Raw genomic sequence first — 23292 nt, forward strand, 5'->3', positions numbered from 1 at the left:
CTGCTCTTACTTACTGAGGCTTCTCTCCAGCCCCAGCTATATCATATTTGAATGATAAAAGAATAAAAAATAGATCTTCCTTTTGAATAAACACAACTAATCAGAAATTATTTCTATATGTGATTTCATAATATGAGTAAAAATTATATTTTCTAATAATGAAGACAAAGTAGAACATTGGCACTGTCTCAGAATCAGGAGGGAATATCTAGTTCATGTTGTTGGCAACTTCTTTATAAAAATATATTAGATGGTTTCAATTGGAATTTTAACTTCCAAGAACAGAGGAATTTGTAAACTCGTTGAAATGAGGCCAGGCCTGGGGCCTCAAGACTGCAATCTCAACTACTTAGGCAGCTAAGACAGGAGTATTAAGCCTGCCTGAGCTACAAAATGAGTTTGAGGTCAGGTTTTTATCACAATTAAGAGTAACAAACAGGGCTGATGATACAGGTCAGTAATAGAAAGTCTGGCATTCATGAAGCCCTAAATTTAATTTAATCATCAGTTCCACACATAAAGAATGACTATAAAACAAATAATTCATCCTCATAAGTTCAAAGATAAAAATAATAATTTCTTTCTTTGGTGTACTGGAGATAATCATTGGAACTTGGTTGATCTCCAAAACCCCAGAAAATCAATGGAATAGAAAACACCAATTTGTGCTGTATATTAACATTTCTACTGAAATTTCTATTTGAAATGCACATATACACATACATGTATACAACTGTTTATTACAATAAGTTAATGTGGAAAGGAGCAAAGCTCCCCATCTACTAAAAACTAGAAAAAGAAAACCTCATTCAACCATGACATCTTCAGTCCATTCACTCTGATCTCATTTTGTAGCACGCAGAACTCACTATCTGAAACAGATCAGTTTAGATTTCATCTCTTTGCCTTCTCTTCCAATCATCTTCTCTTGTTATGTAAAGGAATTATTTACTGAGAGCCTATCACGGTTTTGGCATTACATTGGGAGCTAGGAAGATGATGGGAATAAAGTTCTTTACCTCATTTTCTGCAAGGCACAATGCTTTATATCTGTATAAATTTTACCATCTTCTAAGTATTTTTAACCCCCTGCTTTTATTATTTAAACTCAAAATAATTAAAAGAAACCTAAAGCTTACAATATCTTAAGAAGCAAAGTTAAGGTATTTGTAAGTTGAGGCTCTAAAACTAGAGTAAACTGTTTAAAGAGTCAGCCAGGACACCCACCGATAGTAACAAGGTGCCTTTTATCCTTTTCTAGAGCTACATTTTATTTAAGTATGGTCCATGTGCTCATGCACCTGCCTCTGTGTGTGTGTCTAAAAGCACGCATGTGGAGTTCAAAGGACAAATTGCAGAAGTCTGTTCTCTCCTGTCAAAATGTGGATTCTCAGGACTGAACTCATCAATAGGCTTGGCAGCAAATGTCTTTACCCACTGAACCAGTCCCTTTTCCATACTTTGAAAAATCAAGTACAGCTAATAATGGTGAAGATAGTTTATAAGAGCTTCATAGTGATTCTAAGCTCCATTGATTATATTTCAGGAACTATTGAAATGCATGTCTAATAGTTAATAAGAAATATTTCAACAAATATAGTTTATATGGAGCATAATTTACATATTAATGTTTAACTTATAAATGTTAGGTATATCTAACATTATTATGTGTACATATATGAATATATTTATATTATATGTGTATATATGTGTATATATATACACATATCAATTCTATAAAGAAGGTGCTATTAAGCATTCTACATTAAATGAATTTGAGATACACAGAATTAATTCACTTACTCTATAGCACATATTATAGATCTTAATGTTAAGACTTCATTATGAAGTTACTTTTATATTTAAAGTTCTGCATGACTAGAAATGTATGCAAGATGCACTTAGCTTTCACTGACCATCATTCCATAAGAACCTATGGTACAGTGAAGTGCTGCCTAGTCACAAACTCAAATAATGTCTTCCTGTAACTTTAGTCTATAGTGAAGCTTCAGTATAGAAACATATCAAATGGCTCTAGAATTTAATCTAATCCCAGCCAAAATGGTTTTGAGACTCCTAATACTAATTTCCCATTTTAAGAGCTTTATTGCTATCTTTTTTTTTAGAGTGATGTATGGTCTGTGGGGATCACTGCTATTGAAATGGCTGAAGGGGCTCCTCGTAAGTACAAATGTTTGATATATTTGATGTATCTCAACGTTTGTGGGGCTATACTGTACAGATCTGTCTCTCTGGAATGTGATGCTACCATTTGCAACAGCCAGCTTTTATTTGGCTACCCCTGTGTCATATTATGTACCAAACCATAAATGGTAGTTTTTCAATTATGACCAATGCTTTTGTTAAAAATCGTCCTATGTAAATAAGACATATGTTATATGTCTTAATATTTTATGTTTCTTACATCTTATCTTCGATGTCTACATCTCTTTCCATCTCTTAAAATTCAGAATATGATACTTGGCATGAATCTGATTTTAAGGTATGAATAACAGACTCATAGTAGGAGGGCAGAAGAGTTTTGCACAGAGATTGCAAATGGCAAGCTTCTTTGGAAATATATGTTAGGGCTAGGGGATTCTGAACTCACAAGGAGATAGGCCGTCCTGCCTAGATAAGTAGCAAAAATGGCTTTAGTCCTAAGCAGCTCTAGATCTCCTCCCTATCAAATATTGCTCTTTCACCACTATCCTTCTTTGCCTGGAGTATGAACTCTGCATGAAAACAATACTGGTCAAGTTAACTGTAGCAATCTTCCAGGTTTCCACAATTAGTATCTCAAAGAGGATAGTTTTCCAAAACCACAATTATCAGATGGTGTCTTCCAAGATTTAGGTGAGAAAATGATCATTCTTTGAGCTTTGGTATATCATCAGGGTCTCCCAGAGAAACAGAGAAAAGGCCGAGGAAAACCTTATCAGGGAGAAGATGCTTTAACAATACTGAACCTTTTGGATATCAGGGCCTTCTTTAGTTCTTATGTTATAGGTGGTGACTTAAGCAATGTAGGGGCATTTACACCAAGGCTAGAAGATTTATAGCAGCTTTCAAACACCACAGTAACATAGGGCATAAGGTGAAGAGATGTCTCTCTTAAGCTCTGCCTTTTTTTTTATGACACAAAGCAGAATATGGACAAAACCTCCTCTTGTACACCATGAGAATTTAATTTCATCTGCACCAAATATTTCCCCGTTTTCACATTCCCCTGGATATTATGTAAAGTAGTTTTAATATTGTTAGCCACTTTTCTAATAGCTGTTTCTTTTCCATTTTTTTATTAATTTGTTAGACCAGGTAACGAAGACACTGACTTAATGTAATGTTGCTTTTAAAATAAAGTTGGCTATTAGTTATTTTCCTCCTAAATGTATCTGTTTCCCTTCACAGCTTTGTGTAATCTTCAGCCTCTGGAAGCCCTTTGTGTTATTCTACGGGAAGCTGCTCCCACAGTCAAATCCAGTGGATGGTAAACAGGAATTTCTTAAATATACTGATTTAGGATTTTATAAAGAAGTTTTCATTGATTTGATCATTCTTGTTTCAACATTTTTGCTGGACAATATTTCCTGTAATCCAGTGTCTTATGTTGGATATCTAAATTGCCAGTATTTTTTTTTATCCAAATATAGGTGATTAACTAGAAATCCTCCATAATACACGATGAGGATCTTATAGTATTTTTCTTAATGGACACTTTCAGCTGCTTCTATAGCAATGAGGTGAAGGGAGCAATGACACCCATTATGTGATGTTTGTCATGGTGCCTAGACATGCAGTCAGTAGCTCTGATGTACAGCCCTATTGGTTGGCCCATTAAATTAAACATCCACAGACTTGAAAAACTGCTCTGCATTGCTGCAGACCTGGAAACCAGGAGAATTGTGTTTTATGAAGCTTCATCCAGCTAAACTCTTGCTTAACTGTGATTAGTAAGAGTTGGCAGTTGTTTGTTGGTATTTCTTTTCTTGAATTCACTTTGTTTACATGAATTTAGCTGAATCTCTTTGCCTGTGTTGTTTTACAAGCTTACTTTGTACTGTTTATCAACACCTGCTTTTGGAATCAGATGCCACCCTGAATCTTGTAATTGCCATCTGATTATATGAGCTTTACCATGTACCTGCTGCTGAATCCATGGACATTTCTAGTGTTGAGTGAAGAGTCTGTTAACTTCTATTTCTGAGGTTTAATTGACATCATCGTATCATGTATATTGTTAAGACATAGGATATTTCCTAATTGAAAAAACAATTGTAGTTCTAACAAGTCTTTCGGAATCTATGACCTTGAAAGCAGCACTGTAGTGGGTAGGAGCAGCACAGCAGGTAAGTGGTGTCGCTCATTTCTATGCTTTATTTCTTTTAGGTCCCGTAAGTTCCAGAATTTCATGGAAAATTGCATGATAAAAAATTTCCTATTCCGTCCTACATCTGGAAACATGCTTCATCACCCATTTGTCCATGATATAAAAAATGAACGACGTGTTGTGGAGTCCTTGACAAAGCATCTTACTGGGATCATTCAAAAGAGAGAGAAAAAAGGTAGAAACTACAAAGCTTTGTATTATTCAGATAAGATATGAGATCTTACATTTATTTATTGTTTTGAGTTTAAAAGTGCTTGTTAAAGAGTTAAGGTTCGGACTGCAGGGGCAGCATTAGAGAGTTGGTTCACTTATGTGCCTCTTGGATCATAATGTTATGGGGACCAGCATCATACAGGCCATTCTCAAATCACTAGAGGAACATCAGCCACAATTTGCTGAAATCTAGAGGTGGAAGATTTTAAAATAATGTTACCTACAGAAAAAGTCCCATTTCATTAGCGATTTCTCCACAAATGCAATTATAGCAGTCCTAGGCAATTTAACACAGGGAATCAGAAGAGAACTCTCTCATTTCTAAGATGCCACATTTCAGTAATAACATCATGGTTCACAGGAAATAAGCTGAATGCATTGAATATATTAAATATAAAACAAGCAAAGGCAGACTACTTAGAACCCTGCATGTAGATTGCGCCTCTGTCAAGGTGGGTTAGCTAAGGGAAAAGCACTTAAACAACTTCAGGGGGAAGCCAAGGTGTTTAGGTCACTCCAGGCTCGGGATCTTACACATAACTAAGCCTCTCTTGGAGCATACTCAGGACCATCAGTGAGCATATAGGATAGCTCAAGCATTCATGGTTCTACAGGTGAAATCTATACCATCAAGTGGTTCAATTAATCTGCCTGAAGTATCTCTACTGTGTTTCAAAATTATGCCTAGCGATTTGTCAACATCACCAGCAAAGTATGTTTGAAGAGCTCTCTTACTTCTTATTTTCTTACCCATAGTAATTCACTCTATGTCCTGGGCTTTAGAAAGTTGTGTAGTCACTAAGGTGAACCAAACACTATTTATGCATTACTTCCTTTTCTCTTTTTCTCACAAAAGGAATGCCTCTAGTCCTCGAAGGAGAAGAAGCTATTAATGAACAGTACATCACAAGGAGATTGAGGTGTGTTGGGAAAACTCAATTTATAATTAGATGGTAGCATGTTACCTAAGAAAATAGATTGACTTCTACTCAAGATGACTTAATCTTCTTTGGTACAAAACAAACAAACAAACAAAAACAAACAAAATGCACCATATTTCTGTTTCTATGAGATATTGTCAGAAAACATTGAAAGTTTTTGTTACTATTCTGTAATGACATATATTAATAGATTGATCAAGTAGAATATAAACCTACAGTAAGGATTTAATCCATCAGCAGCATTACATGTCACCTACAGAATATTTCAGACACTGCAAGGATGAGTACAGAAATATTTGTTACCTGATGAGAGAGAGAAAGAGAGAGAAAGGGGGGGAGGACATGGAGGCAGATGTTCAAGTGTCTCCACAAGTCAAAGATAGTTGATATATCTAGGTTGGGTATTGGGTTACACTTCTGATTGAGCATTACCAAACTTATAAAGCCTTTGATTAACATTTTTTTAAAAAAAATGTATAAAAGCAAAATGGAAAAGGGGGCATGGGATAGGGGTTTTCTAGGGAGGGGAATTAGGGAAAGGGGATGGCATCTGAAATGTAAATAAAATATCCAATTTTAAAAAAAGAAAAAAATTAAAGCAATTCTCAAGCATGACCTAAATACTCATTACATGCCATTATTCTCTATGCTTATTTTAGAGGACCTTCTTGCACTCCTGAACTTTTGAGAGTGCCAAACAGCAGCAGATGCAGACCACTCAGAATCCTGAACGGAGAACCCTCTCAGCCAAGGTGGTTACCTGATGAAGAAGAGCCACAGGACCAAGAACTCCAACAACTGCAGGAGGCAGCCAATGTGTTCATGCCTCTACATTCTCAGGACAATACACCTAAGGCTTTCCAAAAGCAGGCTCAGGTTCCACAGTATCTATATGGGGGAGTTCAGGTGTGCATGCCAGTACAGGTACAGGTTGAAGCAACAGCATCTGCATCTCTAGTTACAAAGATTCAGGCACCTCCCCAACTAAGCAAAGCAGCCCAGGTGTGCATGCCACTGCCTACTCAAGATAACCAACCTAGTTCTCCAGAGGCACAGGCTCCCATACCCAAAGAACAGCAGGAGGCCTTAGAAACAGAACAGCCTGAAGATTTGGACCAGGTGCCAGAAGAATTTCAGGGGCAAGACAGGGCGCCTGAACAGCAAAGGCAGGGCCAGGCTGCTGAACAACAGCAGAGGCAGAATCCAGTTCCTGAGCAGCATCCAGAGCAGAATAGGGAGCCTGAGCAAGCTGAGGTACAAGAAGAGGCTGTTGAGCCTCCACAAGCTGAGATTGAGGATAAGGAACCTGAGGTAATACAAGTGCATGCCCAGGTGTTCCTGCCATTACTGTCCCAGAACCATCACGTGCTCCTGCCTCTTCATATGGATACACAGTTGCTAATTCCAGTAGGGGAACAAAATGAAGAGGCACCTCAAGCACAGGCCTGGAATCTAGAGGCCTCAAGGGCAGTTGGCGCAGTGCAGGCACTGATAGAGGGACTATCCAGGGACTTGCTCCGAGCACCAAATGCATATATCTCAAAACCACTTGGTCCGCTGCAAATCTTCTTGGAAAATTTGTCTACAGACGGATTTTACACTGAACCAGAACCGACACAGAAGAAAAAGTCAAGAGTTTCTAGTCTAAAGAAAGCAATAGTAAAACGACTAAGACCCAAGAGATTCAGGGCAAAGGCAATATGGAGACTTGAAGATTTTGAATTCTCAGATTTAGAAGCCAGCAGGAGACGGCGCCAGCGTAGATGGGAGGAGATCTTTAATCAGCACGAAGAGGAACTGAGACAAGTTGAAAATGTAAGAGATTTTTGATATTTTTCCTGAGTGAAAACTACTACTGAGAAAATATACTAGTTATTGCTTACATATTTTCTCTGTGAAACCAAACGAAACAAATATTCCATGTTGTACCAAAGATTTACTAATTTGCACTTCAAATAATTCATTCTGAAATCTCCAGATAATTATGATCAAAAGAAGAAAAATACAACTAATAGTTTAATGTATCTCTATAAGAGTCATGGCTTAATTATTTGGGTTTTATTTCGTTTTGTTTTACCTTTAGAAATTACTCCTTTAACCAGTAAATGGTTAGCATACAAACACTTAAAATAACTATCTTGACTCTTGAAACATTCTTAATTTAAAATTCCAAAGTTGCCTCCATTTTTATGTCTATAATATGTAACTTTCTGGGGCTACAGAGATGGATCAGCGGATAAAAACATTTACTGCTCTTGCAGAGGACATGGGTTCAGCTCCCAGAATCCTCCATGGCAGTGCATAACAGCCTGTAAACTGTCTTCCATGGCTTTCTGCACACATTTGGTACACATGAATTAAAGTAGGTAAATACACATAAATAGAAATAGTTTTTCAATTTCAAGTTGCTTATTTGTTATTTCTTGCCATAGAATGAAGAATTGCACTATTTGTGTGAATAGCACTAGTTTGTACTTTGGGATTTTAAAATTGAGGTTAAAATAAAAACAAAAAAAGGACTAGAGAGATGGTTCAGAGGCTATGAGCACACACATTCACAGGACTCAGCTTCAGTTTCCAGTACCACATGACAGCTAACAACCATCTAGAACTCCAGTCCTAGACAATCTATTACCCTCTTCTGATCTCTACAAAAACTGTACACCACCCATACAAATAAAACAAAATAAAAGTAAATACATCTCTTCTGAAATGAAGACAAAACTCATTTCCAAAACACTTTGTAATATAGTTGTCATATTTATAACTTGTCTTCTTAATTCTCCCATGCCTTTACATAATTGTTCAATGATGTGTCTGCACAGAACAGGGGACAAGAACATTTAAGAACAGTCAATAAAACTTCAAAGCTCCCATATGTAGGTGGATAAAATTTGACAGGCTTTGTGGAATTTTATCTGGCACTATTTATTTGACAATGAATAGTTTATAAGTTTAATAAGCAAACTAGTAAGGTCAGTATAGATCAGGAAGGCAGTTGTTTTCTAATAATTTTCAGTATTCATTTATATAAAAGGAAATGTTATATTCTGATTAGTTAACCACATCCACTTAATAATAACTGATGTAGTAATTACAAATGAACCTTTCCCGAATAGCTAGATAGGGTTTGTGCACATTAAGCCAATTAAGCGATTGGTAACTTCCTGGCACATTTACATAAGAAAGGATTTGAAAAAATGAAAGGAAAGTAAGCCAAAAGGGCAAATGGACACATTCCTGCCAGAATATAAGGAGATAGAAATCATATGAGTCTGAAACCATGATCTGTGGCCAGAAATAAGGCATATAACTTGCTAATGACTGTTCTCAATGAGCTCTCTAAACCAATTAGAGCTAATGGGATTTGCATTAGTGAACAAGACTTGTATTTATCCTGGAAATATGCCCAATATTAGCAGCAGAGAACATACTTACTGTCATTGTTTTTAATATATATGTGAGAAGCTACTTCAAAATAGAAATAAGTCAGTTAATAATTGTTAGCAATCCTACTAGCCTAGGTTCTCATATAGACATCCATATATATATATATATATATATATATATATATATATATATATATATGTGTGTGTGTGTGTGTGTGTGTGTGTGTGTGTGTGTGTACATATATGTATATATGTGTGTGTATTTTTATGGAATACATAAAGGAAATAAAATTATTTATACTACAAAAAATTCACTGTTCTTTTGAAATATGTAAAATTTAATTAGAATTTATAGACATGTCTGAGTGCTTTGCCATACTAGTACGTAAGATGCATATATTTTCATTATAATCTGTATGTGGAAGAGATAATAGTGGCTAATTCATTTGATTGAACTCTGAGAGCTTAATTTAGGAGGAATGTTTGGGCTCTATATCACAGATCTTCCTCTACTTAAAACCAAATGTTGGATTTTTAACAGCTTACTAAATGTGAAAAGTTAGGATGTGATTATGTGTTAATCAAGCATTAAATCAAATTCTTAATCTGGATCCCAGAAATAAGCTTCAGGAAACTAGTAGTTCACCCCAAAATTTATGCAAATGTGTATCTATATTCAGTTTTCTGTGGACAATCTGTACGTTTCCTTAGATTTTAAAAAGGATCCCTAACCAAAAATTATTAGAAACTGCTGGTTTAAATAATTTTTAAGTCTTTGGAAATTATTCGTCATTGTTACAAAATAAGATGATTCTGTTGTTCTTATCACTTGCACACTCATAATGACTTAAATATTTATATTATTTTTTGTTTCAAAGGATAGAGAAGATGACTCATCAGACAATGATGAAGTGTTTCATTCAATTCAGGCTGAAGTCCAAATAGAACCACACGCTCAAAATCCTACAGGAAATGAGGTAAAGATCTCAATATGAGTTGTTATGACATTAGTAAGTACCTAAAAAAGTGCCTCTTAAACTTAATGGTCTCAGGGTCCCTTTATAATCTTAAATATTGAGAATTCTGTAAAACTTTTCCATTATGTCATTCACTAACTTACTGAAAATTAAAACCAAAAAGGTATAAATACATTTAACATAATAAGTAAATATAAATGAAAAGTATTTATTTTGCCCAAAACATTATTATACAGATGTCGTTGTCTCCTATTTTCAGATCCTTTTAATCTGTCTTGCTTAATAGAAAACAGCTGGATATTCATATCTACTTTATAATTCAATCTGTGGCCATATGTTGTTTTGCTTGAAATATATGTGTCAGAGCTGGCTTAGTACACAGAGACGGCTAAAAAGAGAAATTTGATATAAATTTTTCAGATAATTGTGACTGTTGTAGATTTTCCTTCAGAGTCTCCTTCAAATACTTGTGCATATTCATTGGTAACATGCCCAAACTAGACAAATATAATCTAAAATACTACTAGTAAAATACTGTGTTTCTACAAAAATTCATTGTCCTTTCTTGTACTCTGAATAGAGATTCCACTCATACATGATTTCTAAATTCATCTATTCATCAATTTGAAAACATTACTTCACTGTGTATATAGATTCTCCCAAATGTTTACATTCCATTTCACAATATCAGAGCAGCATTTTAGCAGCATTACCAATGTTTACCATAAATGTAACTGAGTATTCATAAGTTGTCAAGTGTTCAGTGACAGATACTAATTTACACTTCTAATTTTCCTTTGAGAGCTCATGTTTTTATCATTGCTGGCAAGTGGCCTCACTTTGATTTTTTTCTTCACTTTGCAACCTTATTTCATTTAAAATATCTAGCATATGCGCATAGTTCATGTAAGAAGGATTTTCAGGAATTTTTTTAAATATAATATTTCATCTTAAAATGTGAGTAGTTCACTGTGCAACATAATCATACATCTTTTACCTTGATTTTCTCAGTCCCTGATAGACTGTTTATCACAGATCTAAGCCAGTCTATGATTCATTTTCTTACACATGAAAAATTAAATGATGTCAGGATGACTTCAGTTTTGATGACCACTTCAAATAATACAGTATTTATAACATGTCTAAGGGACATGTGTTGTAAGTGAGCTCACTTTCTTATACAGAGATGGTAGCATTAACATGACTTGTTTCATAACAGCCAGCATTCCCAATTCTTCTTGGTCACTGGAATTATTTAGTATATAAATAAATAACCCCGACTTTCCTCTGGTGATGGTGGGTTAGGAGTCACATTTGTTGTACACAATCAGCACAAGATACTTCACAGAAGTCTGCTATGAAAAAAAATTGTCAATGCTTTTGCAGTATAGTTTCTTAGAAACTAAATGTTGTGTGACTAAGATTATTGATTTATAAATACTAAATATTTACAGAGGGATTGTAAGTTGGATGTGTTCATTAATGAAAATGGTCAATAGTGTCTCCTTTGTTGCCTTGACATATGGCTTCGCTTGTATTTCCAGATGGTAGTTATTACCTTCAGTTTGACAATAAACAAGACATTCAATGAGCAATGTTTGGGTTGGAATGTATTGTGTCTTAATATATGCAATTCTCATTCATTATTTTCCTTCTCCCATTTTTACGTACCAAAGAATGTCAACTCATATTAAGCTATGTCTTTCATCTTTTACCATTATAGATATGTAGTGATTTTTGTAATTTTATTTAATAGTGTCACTTGGTTTCTTGATGTTGCTGTGGTGGTAGTACATACCTGTAAACTCAGCTACAGTAGAGGCAGAGGCAGAAGGATCATTTAGCTTAGAAATTTTAGGACAGCCTTGTAATATAGGGAGAGTTGGTAAAATCATCCTTTAAAACTAAAATGTGACAAGGCAGCACTCTGTGGCTCTGCCTGCCCTGCTAACAGAAAGGAATGTTATTTTGTTGACATAAGTCAACATCATATGTATGTGTTCTTTCTTGAATATTTTATTACATCAGGTGAGTATAATTGACTTAGAGGCTAAAATTATTTGGAACACCAATTATGCCATACTTTCTCAAAGAAACTATATTGATTTTTGTGTGTAAATGATAACCTTAGAAAATGTAAGGTTGGTTTAGAAGGGTATTAGTTCGAACTTATATTCCTTTTTTTTTTTTTTTTTGGTGGGGGTGATGTTTTTGCTTTCATGAGACAGGGTATCACTGTATAGACCAAGCTGTTCTCAAACTCAGAAATCCTTCTCCTGACTGTGGGATTAATGTCATGCAGTGGTACCACCCAGGGTCATTTCATTTTGTAAAATTTTAGAAGAGCCATTATCCTTCTCTGGGCTAATTATTACTCAGTAATAAAAAGACTTTTGATTACATAATTTCTAGAGTCTACTCCTATGCTAATGTTCTAAGAAACCACTAGAAACCATTGTTAACTAGTTCTAAGGTTATAACTATAAAAATAAGTTCAGTTTATAAAAATTGTGTTTTTAAGTTATATATTTGAAAAATATATGTGAAGAAAGTAATTTTCTAATAAATCAGTAAATCAAAAGAATTTCTGATAACAAATTTTATCAATCAATTACATTGTATCTCTAAGGTCCCAGAGAGATCTGCTCCTATGCCTTGCAACCGGAATCGTGCGCATCGTGTGAAATTTTCTCCAAGGTAAGTGTTTGTGTTTTCAAATTATTTGTGAGTAACAGTGAGACTGAAAAACCAAAATTTTGTTTCTTTGACATTAATTTCTGTGAAGTTTTGGCAAAATTAGCTTATTTAATAAGCTTATTAAATAATTATTTAATTAGCTTATTAGCTTATTTATTTTAAAAACCTAACTGCAGTGATCCGATAACACGATCTTCCTGTAACAGTGCTCATATTTGGTCCATGTGATTCAATTTTATAATTACCTAACAGTTTTGACAATATAGTAATAGAAGTGATCACAATAATTTATTTATTTATTTATTTGATTTATTTTTGCAGTAGGGGTTAATACATGTCAGGTAAGTTTTCTCACATGAACAACATAACAAAAGAGAAATTATTCATAAATGCAGAAGCTAATGTCTCAGGATGAGAAAGCCGAAAAGTGTTCTGCAGTCACAGTCAAATATATGAATCATTGTCCTATAAATAAGATAACATGTAAATAAGATGATATATGCAACATAGAAACTATTTGTTGTAGTTTTAATCTTTGTAACATTCATGGATTCAGTGATTTTTTTTTAAAGATGATGTTCCATAAATCAAGTTTCTATTTGAAAGGTAATTTTTAAAATAGACCAAACTCACAGTGGAGAGAACTTTAGTCTATGTTCATTAGGTCAGTCACTGAGTAAATATTTATTGACCATTCCTTCTATTAAGATATTAAAACAGGGTCCATGAGGTGGCTTAGTGGGTAAGAACACATCATTTCAAGCCCAATATTGACCTGAGTTCAGTTCCCAACATGCACACAGTCAAAAGAGCAAATCAACTTCCACAAATTGCCTCTATGACTTCCACATATGCAATGCGACGTTTTTTTTACTTCTAGTTGCATGTACACACACACACTGCAAAAATATGTTTCAATCAGTGTTCCAAACTATTTTTGCCTTTAAGTAAATTAATTTGGACTTACTAATAATAAATGCATATTATAGGAAAATATTCATGAAAAAGCAATATGAATGAACTAAAACTCAAAAGTAAAGATACTGTACACTATGTACAGATGTAAATACTGTAAACTATGGACAGATGATAGAGAATGCTTATATAACCAGCATAGCCCTATGACATAATTTTTTAAATCTTGTAACTTTATATCTTCACGTAACACCTGTGGGAGAAAGGTTTTTTTTTTCTTTCTTTCTTTGGGTTTGGTTTGAGTTTCTGTCACAGATGGAGTCTTTAAGAGATGAAGATAAAACTTGCCAATATGCCTCTCATGATTATAAACATACCTTCCTTAATCCTTCGGTCTCTGTCATTTTTAGTGTCGGTGAGGAGCCTCCTTTGGAAGAAGCTCGGCCCATAGACATCAGACCAAGGAATTGCCTAAATCCTCAGAATTTTCAAGCAGAATCAGGTGATTAAAAACTGAAAGTTTCAACGTAGACCTAATATTAACAGCTTATATTTCAGAAGTATAGAAGAATTTCAAGAAGGAATGCATGAAAATGTTAGGTAGGCCAAGTAATATTAAGACAAAATGTTGATTAGGTATTTGAGTGATCAGTGAGGACCTCTGAGAAATGGAATCCAACAGGAGATGATGCATGAAACCTTGAGAGACCATTTTTCAACTAACCAAAGTGTATTAGGCTACTTTTATGACCTTAAGCCAAATAATTGTGAGGTTAACTTTTCCTTTTCATTTGATTTCACCTCTTGAAAATATGACCCGTTCAACATTATGTATTTATGAAATATTACAGACTTGTGGCTTTATTTAAAATACATGGAAAATTAATTGATCATGTAATACTAAGATAGCCTCTAAAACTGCAGTATCATTTTCAATCAAATAGTGGTGTTCATTTCAGAGAACTTTAAAGCTATTATACATCTGTAAACACTATGAAAAATCCCAAAACTGTGCAATGGGTCATAAAATCTGGCATTTTCCATATTTAAGTATACAAGATATGTTTAACTAAAGAATATTTTTTAACAAGCCCTCACATTATTTATAAAAGGTTAGCATACAGTTTTTTGTTGAATGTTTATATTATAAGGGCTATAGAAGATCAAATATTCAAATATCTGAATTTTAAAACCTTAGTCCATCTTAGAAGAGTAACATAATGAAACAATTGTTTTCACATAGAAATCTTTTTTAAAAGATCAGGCCAAATTTTAGGAATGTTGTTCTGTTTTTGTCAGCTATAAACTTATTAATACACGGCAAACACATAAATGTTATGGTTTATTAACTTGCCTTTTTGAAATAAAATCATCAACATTGATAGGAGAAGGAAGCTGTACTATCTCTGCAAATAATAGTCAAATCTTTGAGGTCTGGGACTCTGTTGTGTATATGACACAGGCCATGTGAGATCCCCAGCAGGTTTGAATTCCCCATAGAGGAAATCATCTCACTGTAGACATGCCAGAGAAATCACTGGACGCTCAACCTTTATCATTGGTCTACTTCCACTCTAAAGGACTTGAAAATATTACTCCTGAATAAATAAAAAACAGCAAGGTTACAATAATACTGGAGGGCAAGAATGCATATTCTCTGATATGGAATATAACATTTTCAAAAGATAACAGCATTTACAAATGCAAAGGGTTTTACTTGTAGAGTCTAGACTTTGGCTATGTATAGTAAGTTTAAACCTTAATATCCCTAGAAATAAGCCTTTCTTTGGGAAGCATTCTTATAATAAGTATGTTCACCTAGACCTCACTAATATCTGAGTTAATATCTATTAAATACTTGTGCTGAATTTTTAAAATAACTTATTATTTACTACAGCATAGTTTTCAAAACCTATACTGATCAAGTGAAAGAATTTGCATTTTAAATAGAAATATCATCATAATAGAATTATGGTGTCCAGTGTGAAAGTAAACAGCCATGTCATATGTGATTATTAAAGTGAAAACTAAAAGAAAAATTAAATAAATGTTTTAACAATCTATTTCTTAGGTGCACTGGCCACATTTTAAATGCTCAGTAGTTTCCCTGGTAGTCCAGTGGTTAATATTCAGTACTCTAAAATGTTCATTGGCCATGTAGGATAGAACAGATACAGGATATTTCTATTGCTGCAGAAAGTTATTTCACAAATCATTACTATAAAGTTTCCAGTTTCATGAAACATAATTAAATTTTGTAATTTTAATTAGTTCAACCTTTATTTTTATTGAACTATTTGGGAATATACCAACTGGGTTAAAACTGGGGAGGTTTAATATTGCAGTACACATTCAAGAGTTTTTCATCTTCAAATTACATCTTGGACCTCTTTCCTACTGGTTAGTTTGTATGAACACTGGCACTTTCAGCCTTTCCTCTTCTTAATCTTTGATTTCTAATGGATATATGTACTTAATACGCTTACTTTCTATCCTCTAACACAGATTCTAATGGATCTACATGCTTACTAGTCTTACTGTCTACCCCCTTAAATAGATTTATCAAGTGTACACTAAATATTGAAGACAAAAATGCCTTGTAGGCCTACATCATAAATAAAACTTGAGCCTGCTACTACCTTTGAAAGCAGAACTCAGGATCATGGGCACATGAGGTTTTAAATATAAAGTGATATTTTTGTAATTGAATTACAAAGGATGAAAGAAAAACAGTGAGCTATTGAATTGATCCACTACACAAATGCAAGCAATTGTGAAATCTCTGTTGTTACTAATGTACTTTTGGCATTCCATAGAATCATCTTCTGAGGAGGATAGTCCTGTGACTAGGAGGAAGTCCCAGTCATCGCCACCTTATTCTACTATTGATCAGAAGTTACTGATTGATATCCATGTAAGTTTATATCATGATACAATTATATCTATTTTTAACATCAATTTGATTCGACCTATTCTTTCGGACCTTCCAACCTTGAGATTAGGGACTGGACAGATGGTTCAGTACTTGTCTCTCTTTCAGCAACAAGGATTTGTTTTCCAGAATTTATCTGATGACTCACGACCATCTGTAACTCCAGTTCCAGGAGACTTAACACCCTACTCTGGCTTTTGTACATGCCTGGCGTATTCAAGATACACATACATACATAGAGGCAAACACTCATACACATAAGGAATTATGAGTTTAAATGTGTTATATTGGTCTTTATAAAAAGATCATATCGTTTGGCAATATTCAGGATACAAAATTTGAAAGTTAAAACTGAAATGGGAGCCGGGCGGTGGTGGTGCACGCCTTTAATCCCAGCACTTGGGAGGCAGAGGCAGGCGGATTTCTGAGTTCGAGGCCAGCCTAGTCTACAAAGTGAGTTCCAGGACAGCCAGGACTACACAGAGAAACCCTGTTTCAAAAAACCAAAAAAAAAAAAAAAAAAAAAAAAACAACTGAAATGGGGAAAGAGCAAACAATAATGTATTTTAACTTTTTAAAGTGTGTTGATGAGAGGTGCTGAAGATATAGCTTGGTAGTAGAGTGCTTGCCTAGTTACTGAGGTCTCTAGGTTCAATACCAGTACCACACAAAACAGAAACAGAATATAAAGGAAAGAACATTGACAAATGGATACATCCAGACTAATCTATGACCAAGAGGTATAAGTCACATTTTCAACTTTTGCTTAATAGTATTTCTTAGATGAGACAAATAAAATGTTAGTGAAAAATATTGTCTTCTGATTATATAAGTAAAAGCTCTCCCTAAACATTTTCAATTTGCTTTCAGATCACCTTATTTAATTTTCATAATACCCCTCTTCTATCATACATATGTTTATACCTACCATCAGAATTGCATTTGTATTTGCTTTCTTTTTGGAGGCATTTGAAATAATTTATGATAATGTATGGCTTATGCAGACAAAGCTGGGAAAATAACCTATATATTTCAAGAGCTATGCCCTAATCTCAGTGTTAGGATAAAACAAAAGCAAATAACTGACTTTGTCTAGAATATACTGCCTGGCATCAGGCAAATGTCTACTCCTCAGCAGGCAAGTAGGGTTAAGAAAACAGTGAGTACGTTGCACCGTGTGATCTACAAAGTCTACTAATAACCACTAATGTTTGGGTTATTATTTGGGCAACTCATTTCACTAAAATATTTTCTCTATGTAGTGGGTTAGACATCTGTTTCAGTAAATAATATAATGTTAGCATGTTTTGAAATGTCATTTTGGAAAGTTCTGCTATCTAAATAAAAAAAAAAATGAGAAGCTATTAGAGACTACCTTAATCTTTCTTGTGCACACAGGTTCCAGATGGATTTAAAGTGGGAAAAATATCACCCCCTGTGTACTTGACAAATGAATGGGTAGGCTATAATGCACTCTCTGAAATCTTCTGGGATGATTGGGTAATGCCTTCACGTCCCACTCAGCCACCTGTAGAAGATGGTGATTACGTTGAACTCTATGATGCTGACGCTAATGATGCAGCTTCAAACAATGCTTATGAAGATTCCGATGAAGGTGCCAATGGCCATGATGACTTGAATAACCGGGTTGATCAGGCAAATGGCTATGAAGGCCATGGTGCTGCTAACTACAATGGTGATAATCGTGGTGCTGCCAATGGGCCAAGGTTAGTTCATCTCTTTTATTATACCATAGATGCTTATAAATTCAGAACTATTGGCATATTTGGTTTATTTCAAAATGTAGCATAACATTTGAGAATTAATGAATTGTACTTGCACAGTGGTAAATGTTCCATATTGTAACTTAAATTTTTCTAAGTTAGAACACTTAGTTCTGAATTTAATATTTAAAAATTATAAAATGTATATACAATTTAAATTCAGTTATTTATTGGTTTTTTGATAAAAGAGACTGAGGTTTCTCTTAAAATTAATGCCACTAAATCCCCTTTCTCTATAAAATCTCAATGAGAAATGGCATAAAAAATAAAGTATTCTACTAGTATTTATAAGCATAGTTAAGCATTTCTCAGAGAGTTGAGGTTTTGACATGTATATGATCAACTTAATAACATCTTTATTCATTTAATTGGTGGAGAATTACCAAAAGATCTTTCACATTTTTCCCAAAATAAATAATCTATAAAAAGTTCCATTCTCACCCAGTTTTTCTTTTATGATTTATAAGCACTGATTATGTGATTCTCTTCCTCATCCTCTAACATTTGAGGCCTGTATTACATGAACTTTCTGGTGAGAGTAGTTGACCACGGTGTCAGAGCTGTTGGCATATATGTAAATGAGTGAAAGCTTATGTTCAAATTAGCATAATATAAAATATCTAATATTACTATGAGGTTGATCATTAAATGTGACTGAAGTTTATTAGTAAATTATCTAACTATTTAAGAAAAATTAGTATTTTCTGTAGCTGCCCAGTTATGTGTACCTAACAACAACAACAAAATGTAGTTGGTTTTGCTCTGTCTCCACAACGATGACACAGACTTAACCGGGTTTATTTAGTATTTAGTATAGGCAAAGCAGTGGGGAATTTTTTATGTCTATATAACACCAAAAGCATTTACAAAAAGCAAAAACATTCTGGAACATTGTGTGTGTGTGTGTGTGTGAGAGAGAGAGAGAGAGAGAGAGGAGAGAGAGAGAGAGAGAGAGAGAGAGAGAGAGAGAGAAATCTCTTTCTTTCCTTTTGTGCCTTTGATTTCTGTATGTATTGAATGGCCTTCTTCCATTAATTTCTCCTTGTTATCAGGGCAAATTATCGCAGAGGGGGAATCTTGAAGAACGCTGGTAATGACAGAAATGATCTAAATCGGGGAGCTTTCAGAGCCTATGGAGACAATGAAGCCAGAAATTACGGTGGAGCTGCCAGTGGAGCAAGTGCAGCCTTTGGAAGCCAGGAAGGACATGAAGCTGATAGACGCAGTCGAAGAGGTAACAGATACAGGGGAGCCAATGGAGGCAATGAAGAGAATGGAGCATGTGGAATGGATCAACATGTATTCCCAGATTTTGAGCGTGAACATGAGGTAATGAATATATAATAATATGCAATTTAATGAATACACACTTGTCTTATAAATGTATGTCAACATTTTAAGGTAATGTTACATTAATGTGTAACATTGCAGCTATTTAACGTTGATTATAACCATTTTTCTCCAAGCCTGAAATTATTTAAATGATAAGTGCATAGGATCCTGACAACTTGATGGTTCCTGTGTCCTTCCAAGGGAAAGAACCTGATTTATTTTGTCATCTTATGTCAGAGTATACACTTGCGATAGTAGTTCAAGGAACTGGCATGATTCTTTATAGCTGTAGAATACAAACCCTGGAATTTTTCATGTTAAGTCTGTAAGTCACTAGAGTTTTGGACATGTACAATATTGTGCAATCATTAGCATTATGCATTTATATAGCACATTTATACAGGGGTAGATTTCATTATGGCATTTTCACACATCCTTTGTCTTTGTTGGTCTTCCTTTTCTTTCCCTTCCCCTGCCCCTCAGTTGTATCCTATTTGCCTCCGTTTAAGTCTCAAGTCATATGTATTCTCTTGATCCAGTTTTCCCCATTACTGTTCTGTAAAATCTTTCTCCATCCCATTCATAATCACTTCTATACTATACTATACACATAACATATATGTATATATTTGTATGTGTTTAAATTAAATTCCAGGACCTGTGTGTATATCATAAAGAATGGGAAATGTGCTTCTGAGTACAATTGTATCCATTAATAATTTCTTCACACATGCAATAAATTGAAATTTTCATAATTTTATTTTTCTTTGTGGCTGAATAAAATTCTATTGTGTATATGCGCATACCACATTTTTGTTTTCCACTTCTGCTGCTAGACATCTAGGCCAGTACATTTTTATCTTCTCAAATAATTAACTCCCAACTCTTCCCCTGACATTCAGTCCCCCTCAAGAGAGAGTTGACAAAAATTTCCACAGATATAATATAGTATTGCCACATTTATCCTTAAGTGTCTACTCCTTAATGGAAGCATGCAAGACTTAGAGTGAAATATGCTTACTCTAAGATTTTTATAATTTGGGTTTTTGTTTCTTTGTTTGTTTTCCATCTTCTGTTTGATCATTTGACCTCACACCTCCAAAGGTTTTTCTTACTATCAGTTTTCCTAAGCCATGTATTTTTGGTGTGTTTTCTTCTCCTGTGTTTGTTTTGTTACAGTTTTAGGATCAGGGTTTATCTCTGTAGGCCCACCCTAGCCTGGAACTTATATAGCTTAGGCTGGCCTAAGACTCATGACAACAAGTTTCCATGGGCCAGCATTATATTCTCCTGCCTGTGCCATGAGACCCAGCTCTATAGATATCTAATATAGATAACTAATGGATGCAATACCCTTTGTGCTTTTTTTTTCAAAATAATTATTTTGCACATACACTTTGGGGTCAGATTCCTTTCAAGGCTTCCTTAGTTAGATCCTCTACTCACCAGCTCTCTGATCCAGACAACTTTTGATTTCTTTAAGTTCTGATTTCTTTATAACTGAATCAGAGACAATGACACTTACTTCATTGTGTTGTGCTAACTGTTCATAGAGATGCATAATTACTTATAGCAATAATATTATTATTATATTTATTATTAAGTTACTTGCACAGTACCTGATCTACTTCAATAAAAAGTACATCAGAAATTGAACATTTGGCAATTTAATGCTCCTATTTCTCCCTTCAAACCACCTCAATAATAAACTTACTTCTCAGATTATACTACTGAATATTTTTAGTGGATAATGGACTTTTAAGGATGTATATATTACAAATTTTGCATTTAAACTTTCAAGACACCCATAACATTTTCTTTCAAACATATTAAATGTTGGGTCTTTGGTCTCCTTTTAGGAATCAGATCGTGGAACTGAGACCTCAGATTCAATTGCCTTGGAGATCGCATCCCTTGATGGTGAGCAAAACAGCGGTATACCAGCAGCAGCAGCAGCACCTGGCTTTCCTATCAGGCGCTCAACTTCCAGAGGCTCTGATAATGACATTGGGAGTGACATTTGTGAGTATTTCTGGTGTTATCTTTCAATGCTGAATGCTTCTACTTGCTTATACCATAATTCATGATGTGTGACAAATCAAAGGGATTGAATATTCATTTGGTATAAATCGAGATTTATGCATGCTTTTAAAAAAATTATTCCTCAGAAGGTAAATGCATTTGCCACCAAGTCTAACAAGTTAAGTTTAGTCTCCTTAACACACATGGTAGAAGAAGAGAACCAACCTAACATATGTGCCTAAATATGTGAATTAAACATACATATACATTTGCATATACACATACACATACATATGCTTATTTCTCTTTCCTTAGATTTTTGGGAGTCTTGTGTAACCTGGATGGCATTGAGCTTATTCTGTAGCAGTGACTGGCACTGACTTCCTCATCTTCCTGGGATCACAAACCCTTGCTATCATTCCCACCTGTCACTCAATCTTTGTGGTGATTAGATTTGACTTGCAATTGAGAAATTTAGTCCTTCACTCAATTCTTCATTTTGCACTACTATAAGAGCCACAAATCACATTCATACTCAGCAGTGTATTTTAACCACTAAGATTTGTATTTTCCAATGCATTAAGAATTTACGAAAACTTATATAAAAGATGAGATGGAATAAGGAAACCAAACTTTGAGGGCTATGTACATGGTGGAAATACTTGGCACATTTAGTATATAGACCAATGATTTGTCTCAATACCTTCCCCCTTTACAGTATATGTAGGATTTGTTGAGGTGCCTGAAAAAGCACCTGAGCTACCATCTGGAGTCAATGTTAACCCACCCTCTGTTTTTCCAGCATATAACACACCACTAATGCATGTGTATGAAAAGGAATTCTCATCTGAGGTCTACTGTGGTTCTTTGTGGGGTGAGTTTGATTTCTTGAACTGAAGGTTTTATTTATTTATTTATTTATTTATTCACTTTATACCCCAATATCATCCCCCTTCTCCTAGTGCTCCCTCATGCAAGTCTTCCCTGGGTTCCAACTTCACCTTCTTGGTATCATCGTCACCCCCTAACACTGCACATACATATCGCTGCAGGACTAAGCATGTCCCCTCCCACTGAGGCCAGACAAGGCAATCTGATTCGGGGAACAGGATCCATAGGCAGGCAGACCACATGCTCAAGGACAGATTATTTTTTAAATCCATATTTGGATAGAAAACTTTCAAAGCTTTCAAAGTGGAAGTAAAACATTTTACCATTGCCAATTTGTTAAAAAACCGAATTTATGGTAATTAGTTTAGGGTTGATTTGGCTTGTTGAAATAATGTCTTCCACTTTCATACTTTTCTTTTAGCTTGTGTAAACTGGAGTGAAATACAAACTTATTCCTCATTCTAATTATTTGAAATCTTGAATTTAATTTTTTTCTAACTTAACATATACTTGTTACAAGAAAGAGTTCTGTAGGGTATTAAAATTTTTTAAGTCTGGAGAATGTATAATTTTTCTCTATAAATTCTTAAATTTAACAGGTTTTTGTCAACTGTTTGTTTTTAAAATGTCATGACCTTATTAGTAGGGCTGAGATTATAGGAGACATGTTTTTAAAATGAAAATAGAAACCAGCAAATTTAATTCTGTGGTCAATGCCCTCAGAAGAAAATAGTCTCGTCCTCAATGTTTTGCTACTTTAGTGGCTTAGGCAAGATTGCATGTGCCACTTCAGTCTGGCAAGTACCCAG

General features: G+C 34.5%; 1 protein-coding gene and 1 long non-coding RNA gene across 3 annotated transcripts in view; one reads left to right on the forward strand and one right to left on the reverse strand.

Moving 5' to 3' along the window:
• Positions 1–23292, forward strand: part of Nrk (Nik related kinase) — a 96257-nt gene that overhangs the window by 53208 nt on the left and 19757 nt on the right. The window contains exons 9-22 of one of the 2 annotated variants that reach the window (XM_034485613.2): positions 2127–2181; positions 3412–3490; positions 4390–4565; positions 5460–5523; positions 6204–6474; positions 6511–7359; positions 9812–9910; positions 12540–12607; positions 13933–14024; positions 16339–16436; positions 17853–18181; positions 19291–19567; positions 21430–21592; positions 22395–22466. In XM_034485613.2, coding sequence (XP_034341504.1) covers positions 2127–2181; positions 3412–3490; positions 4390–4565; positions 5460–5523; positions 6204–6474; positions 6511–7359; positions 9812–9910; positions 12540–12607; positions 13933–14024; positions 16339–16436; positions 17853–18181; positions 19291–19567; positions 21430–21592; positions 22395–22466 — 2692 coding nt within the window. Of the gene's footprint in view, positions 1–2126; positions 2182–3411; positions 3491–4389; positions 4566–5459; positions 5524–6203; positions 7360–9811; positions 9911–12539; positions 12608–13932; positions 14025–16338; positions 16437–17852; positions 18182–19290; positions 19568–21429; positions 21593–22394; positions 22467–23292 lie in introns of both variants that reach the window. The other variant, XM_076918353.1, reaches the window with a different exon arrangement.
• LOC143435482 (uncharacterized) overlaps positions 1–23292 on the reverse strand; it is an 82051-nt gene that overhangs the window by 48876 nt on the left and 9883 nt on the right. The gene's annotated exons all lie outside the window — the stretch shown is intronic.

The sequence above is a fragment of the Arvicanthis niloticus genome, chromosome X (assembly GCF_011762505.2).
Source record: "Arvicanthis niloticus isolate mArvNil1 chromosome X, mArvNil1.pat.X, whole genome shotgun sequence".
Lineage (NCBI taxonomy): Eukaryota > Metazoa > Chordata > Mammalia > Rodentia > Muridae > Arvicanthis > Arvicanthis niloticus.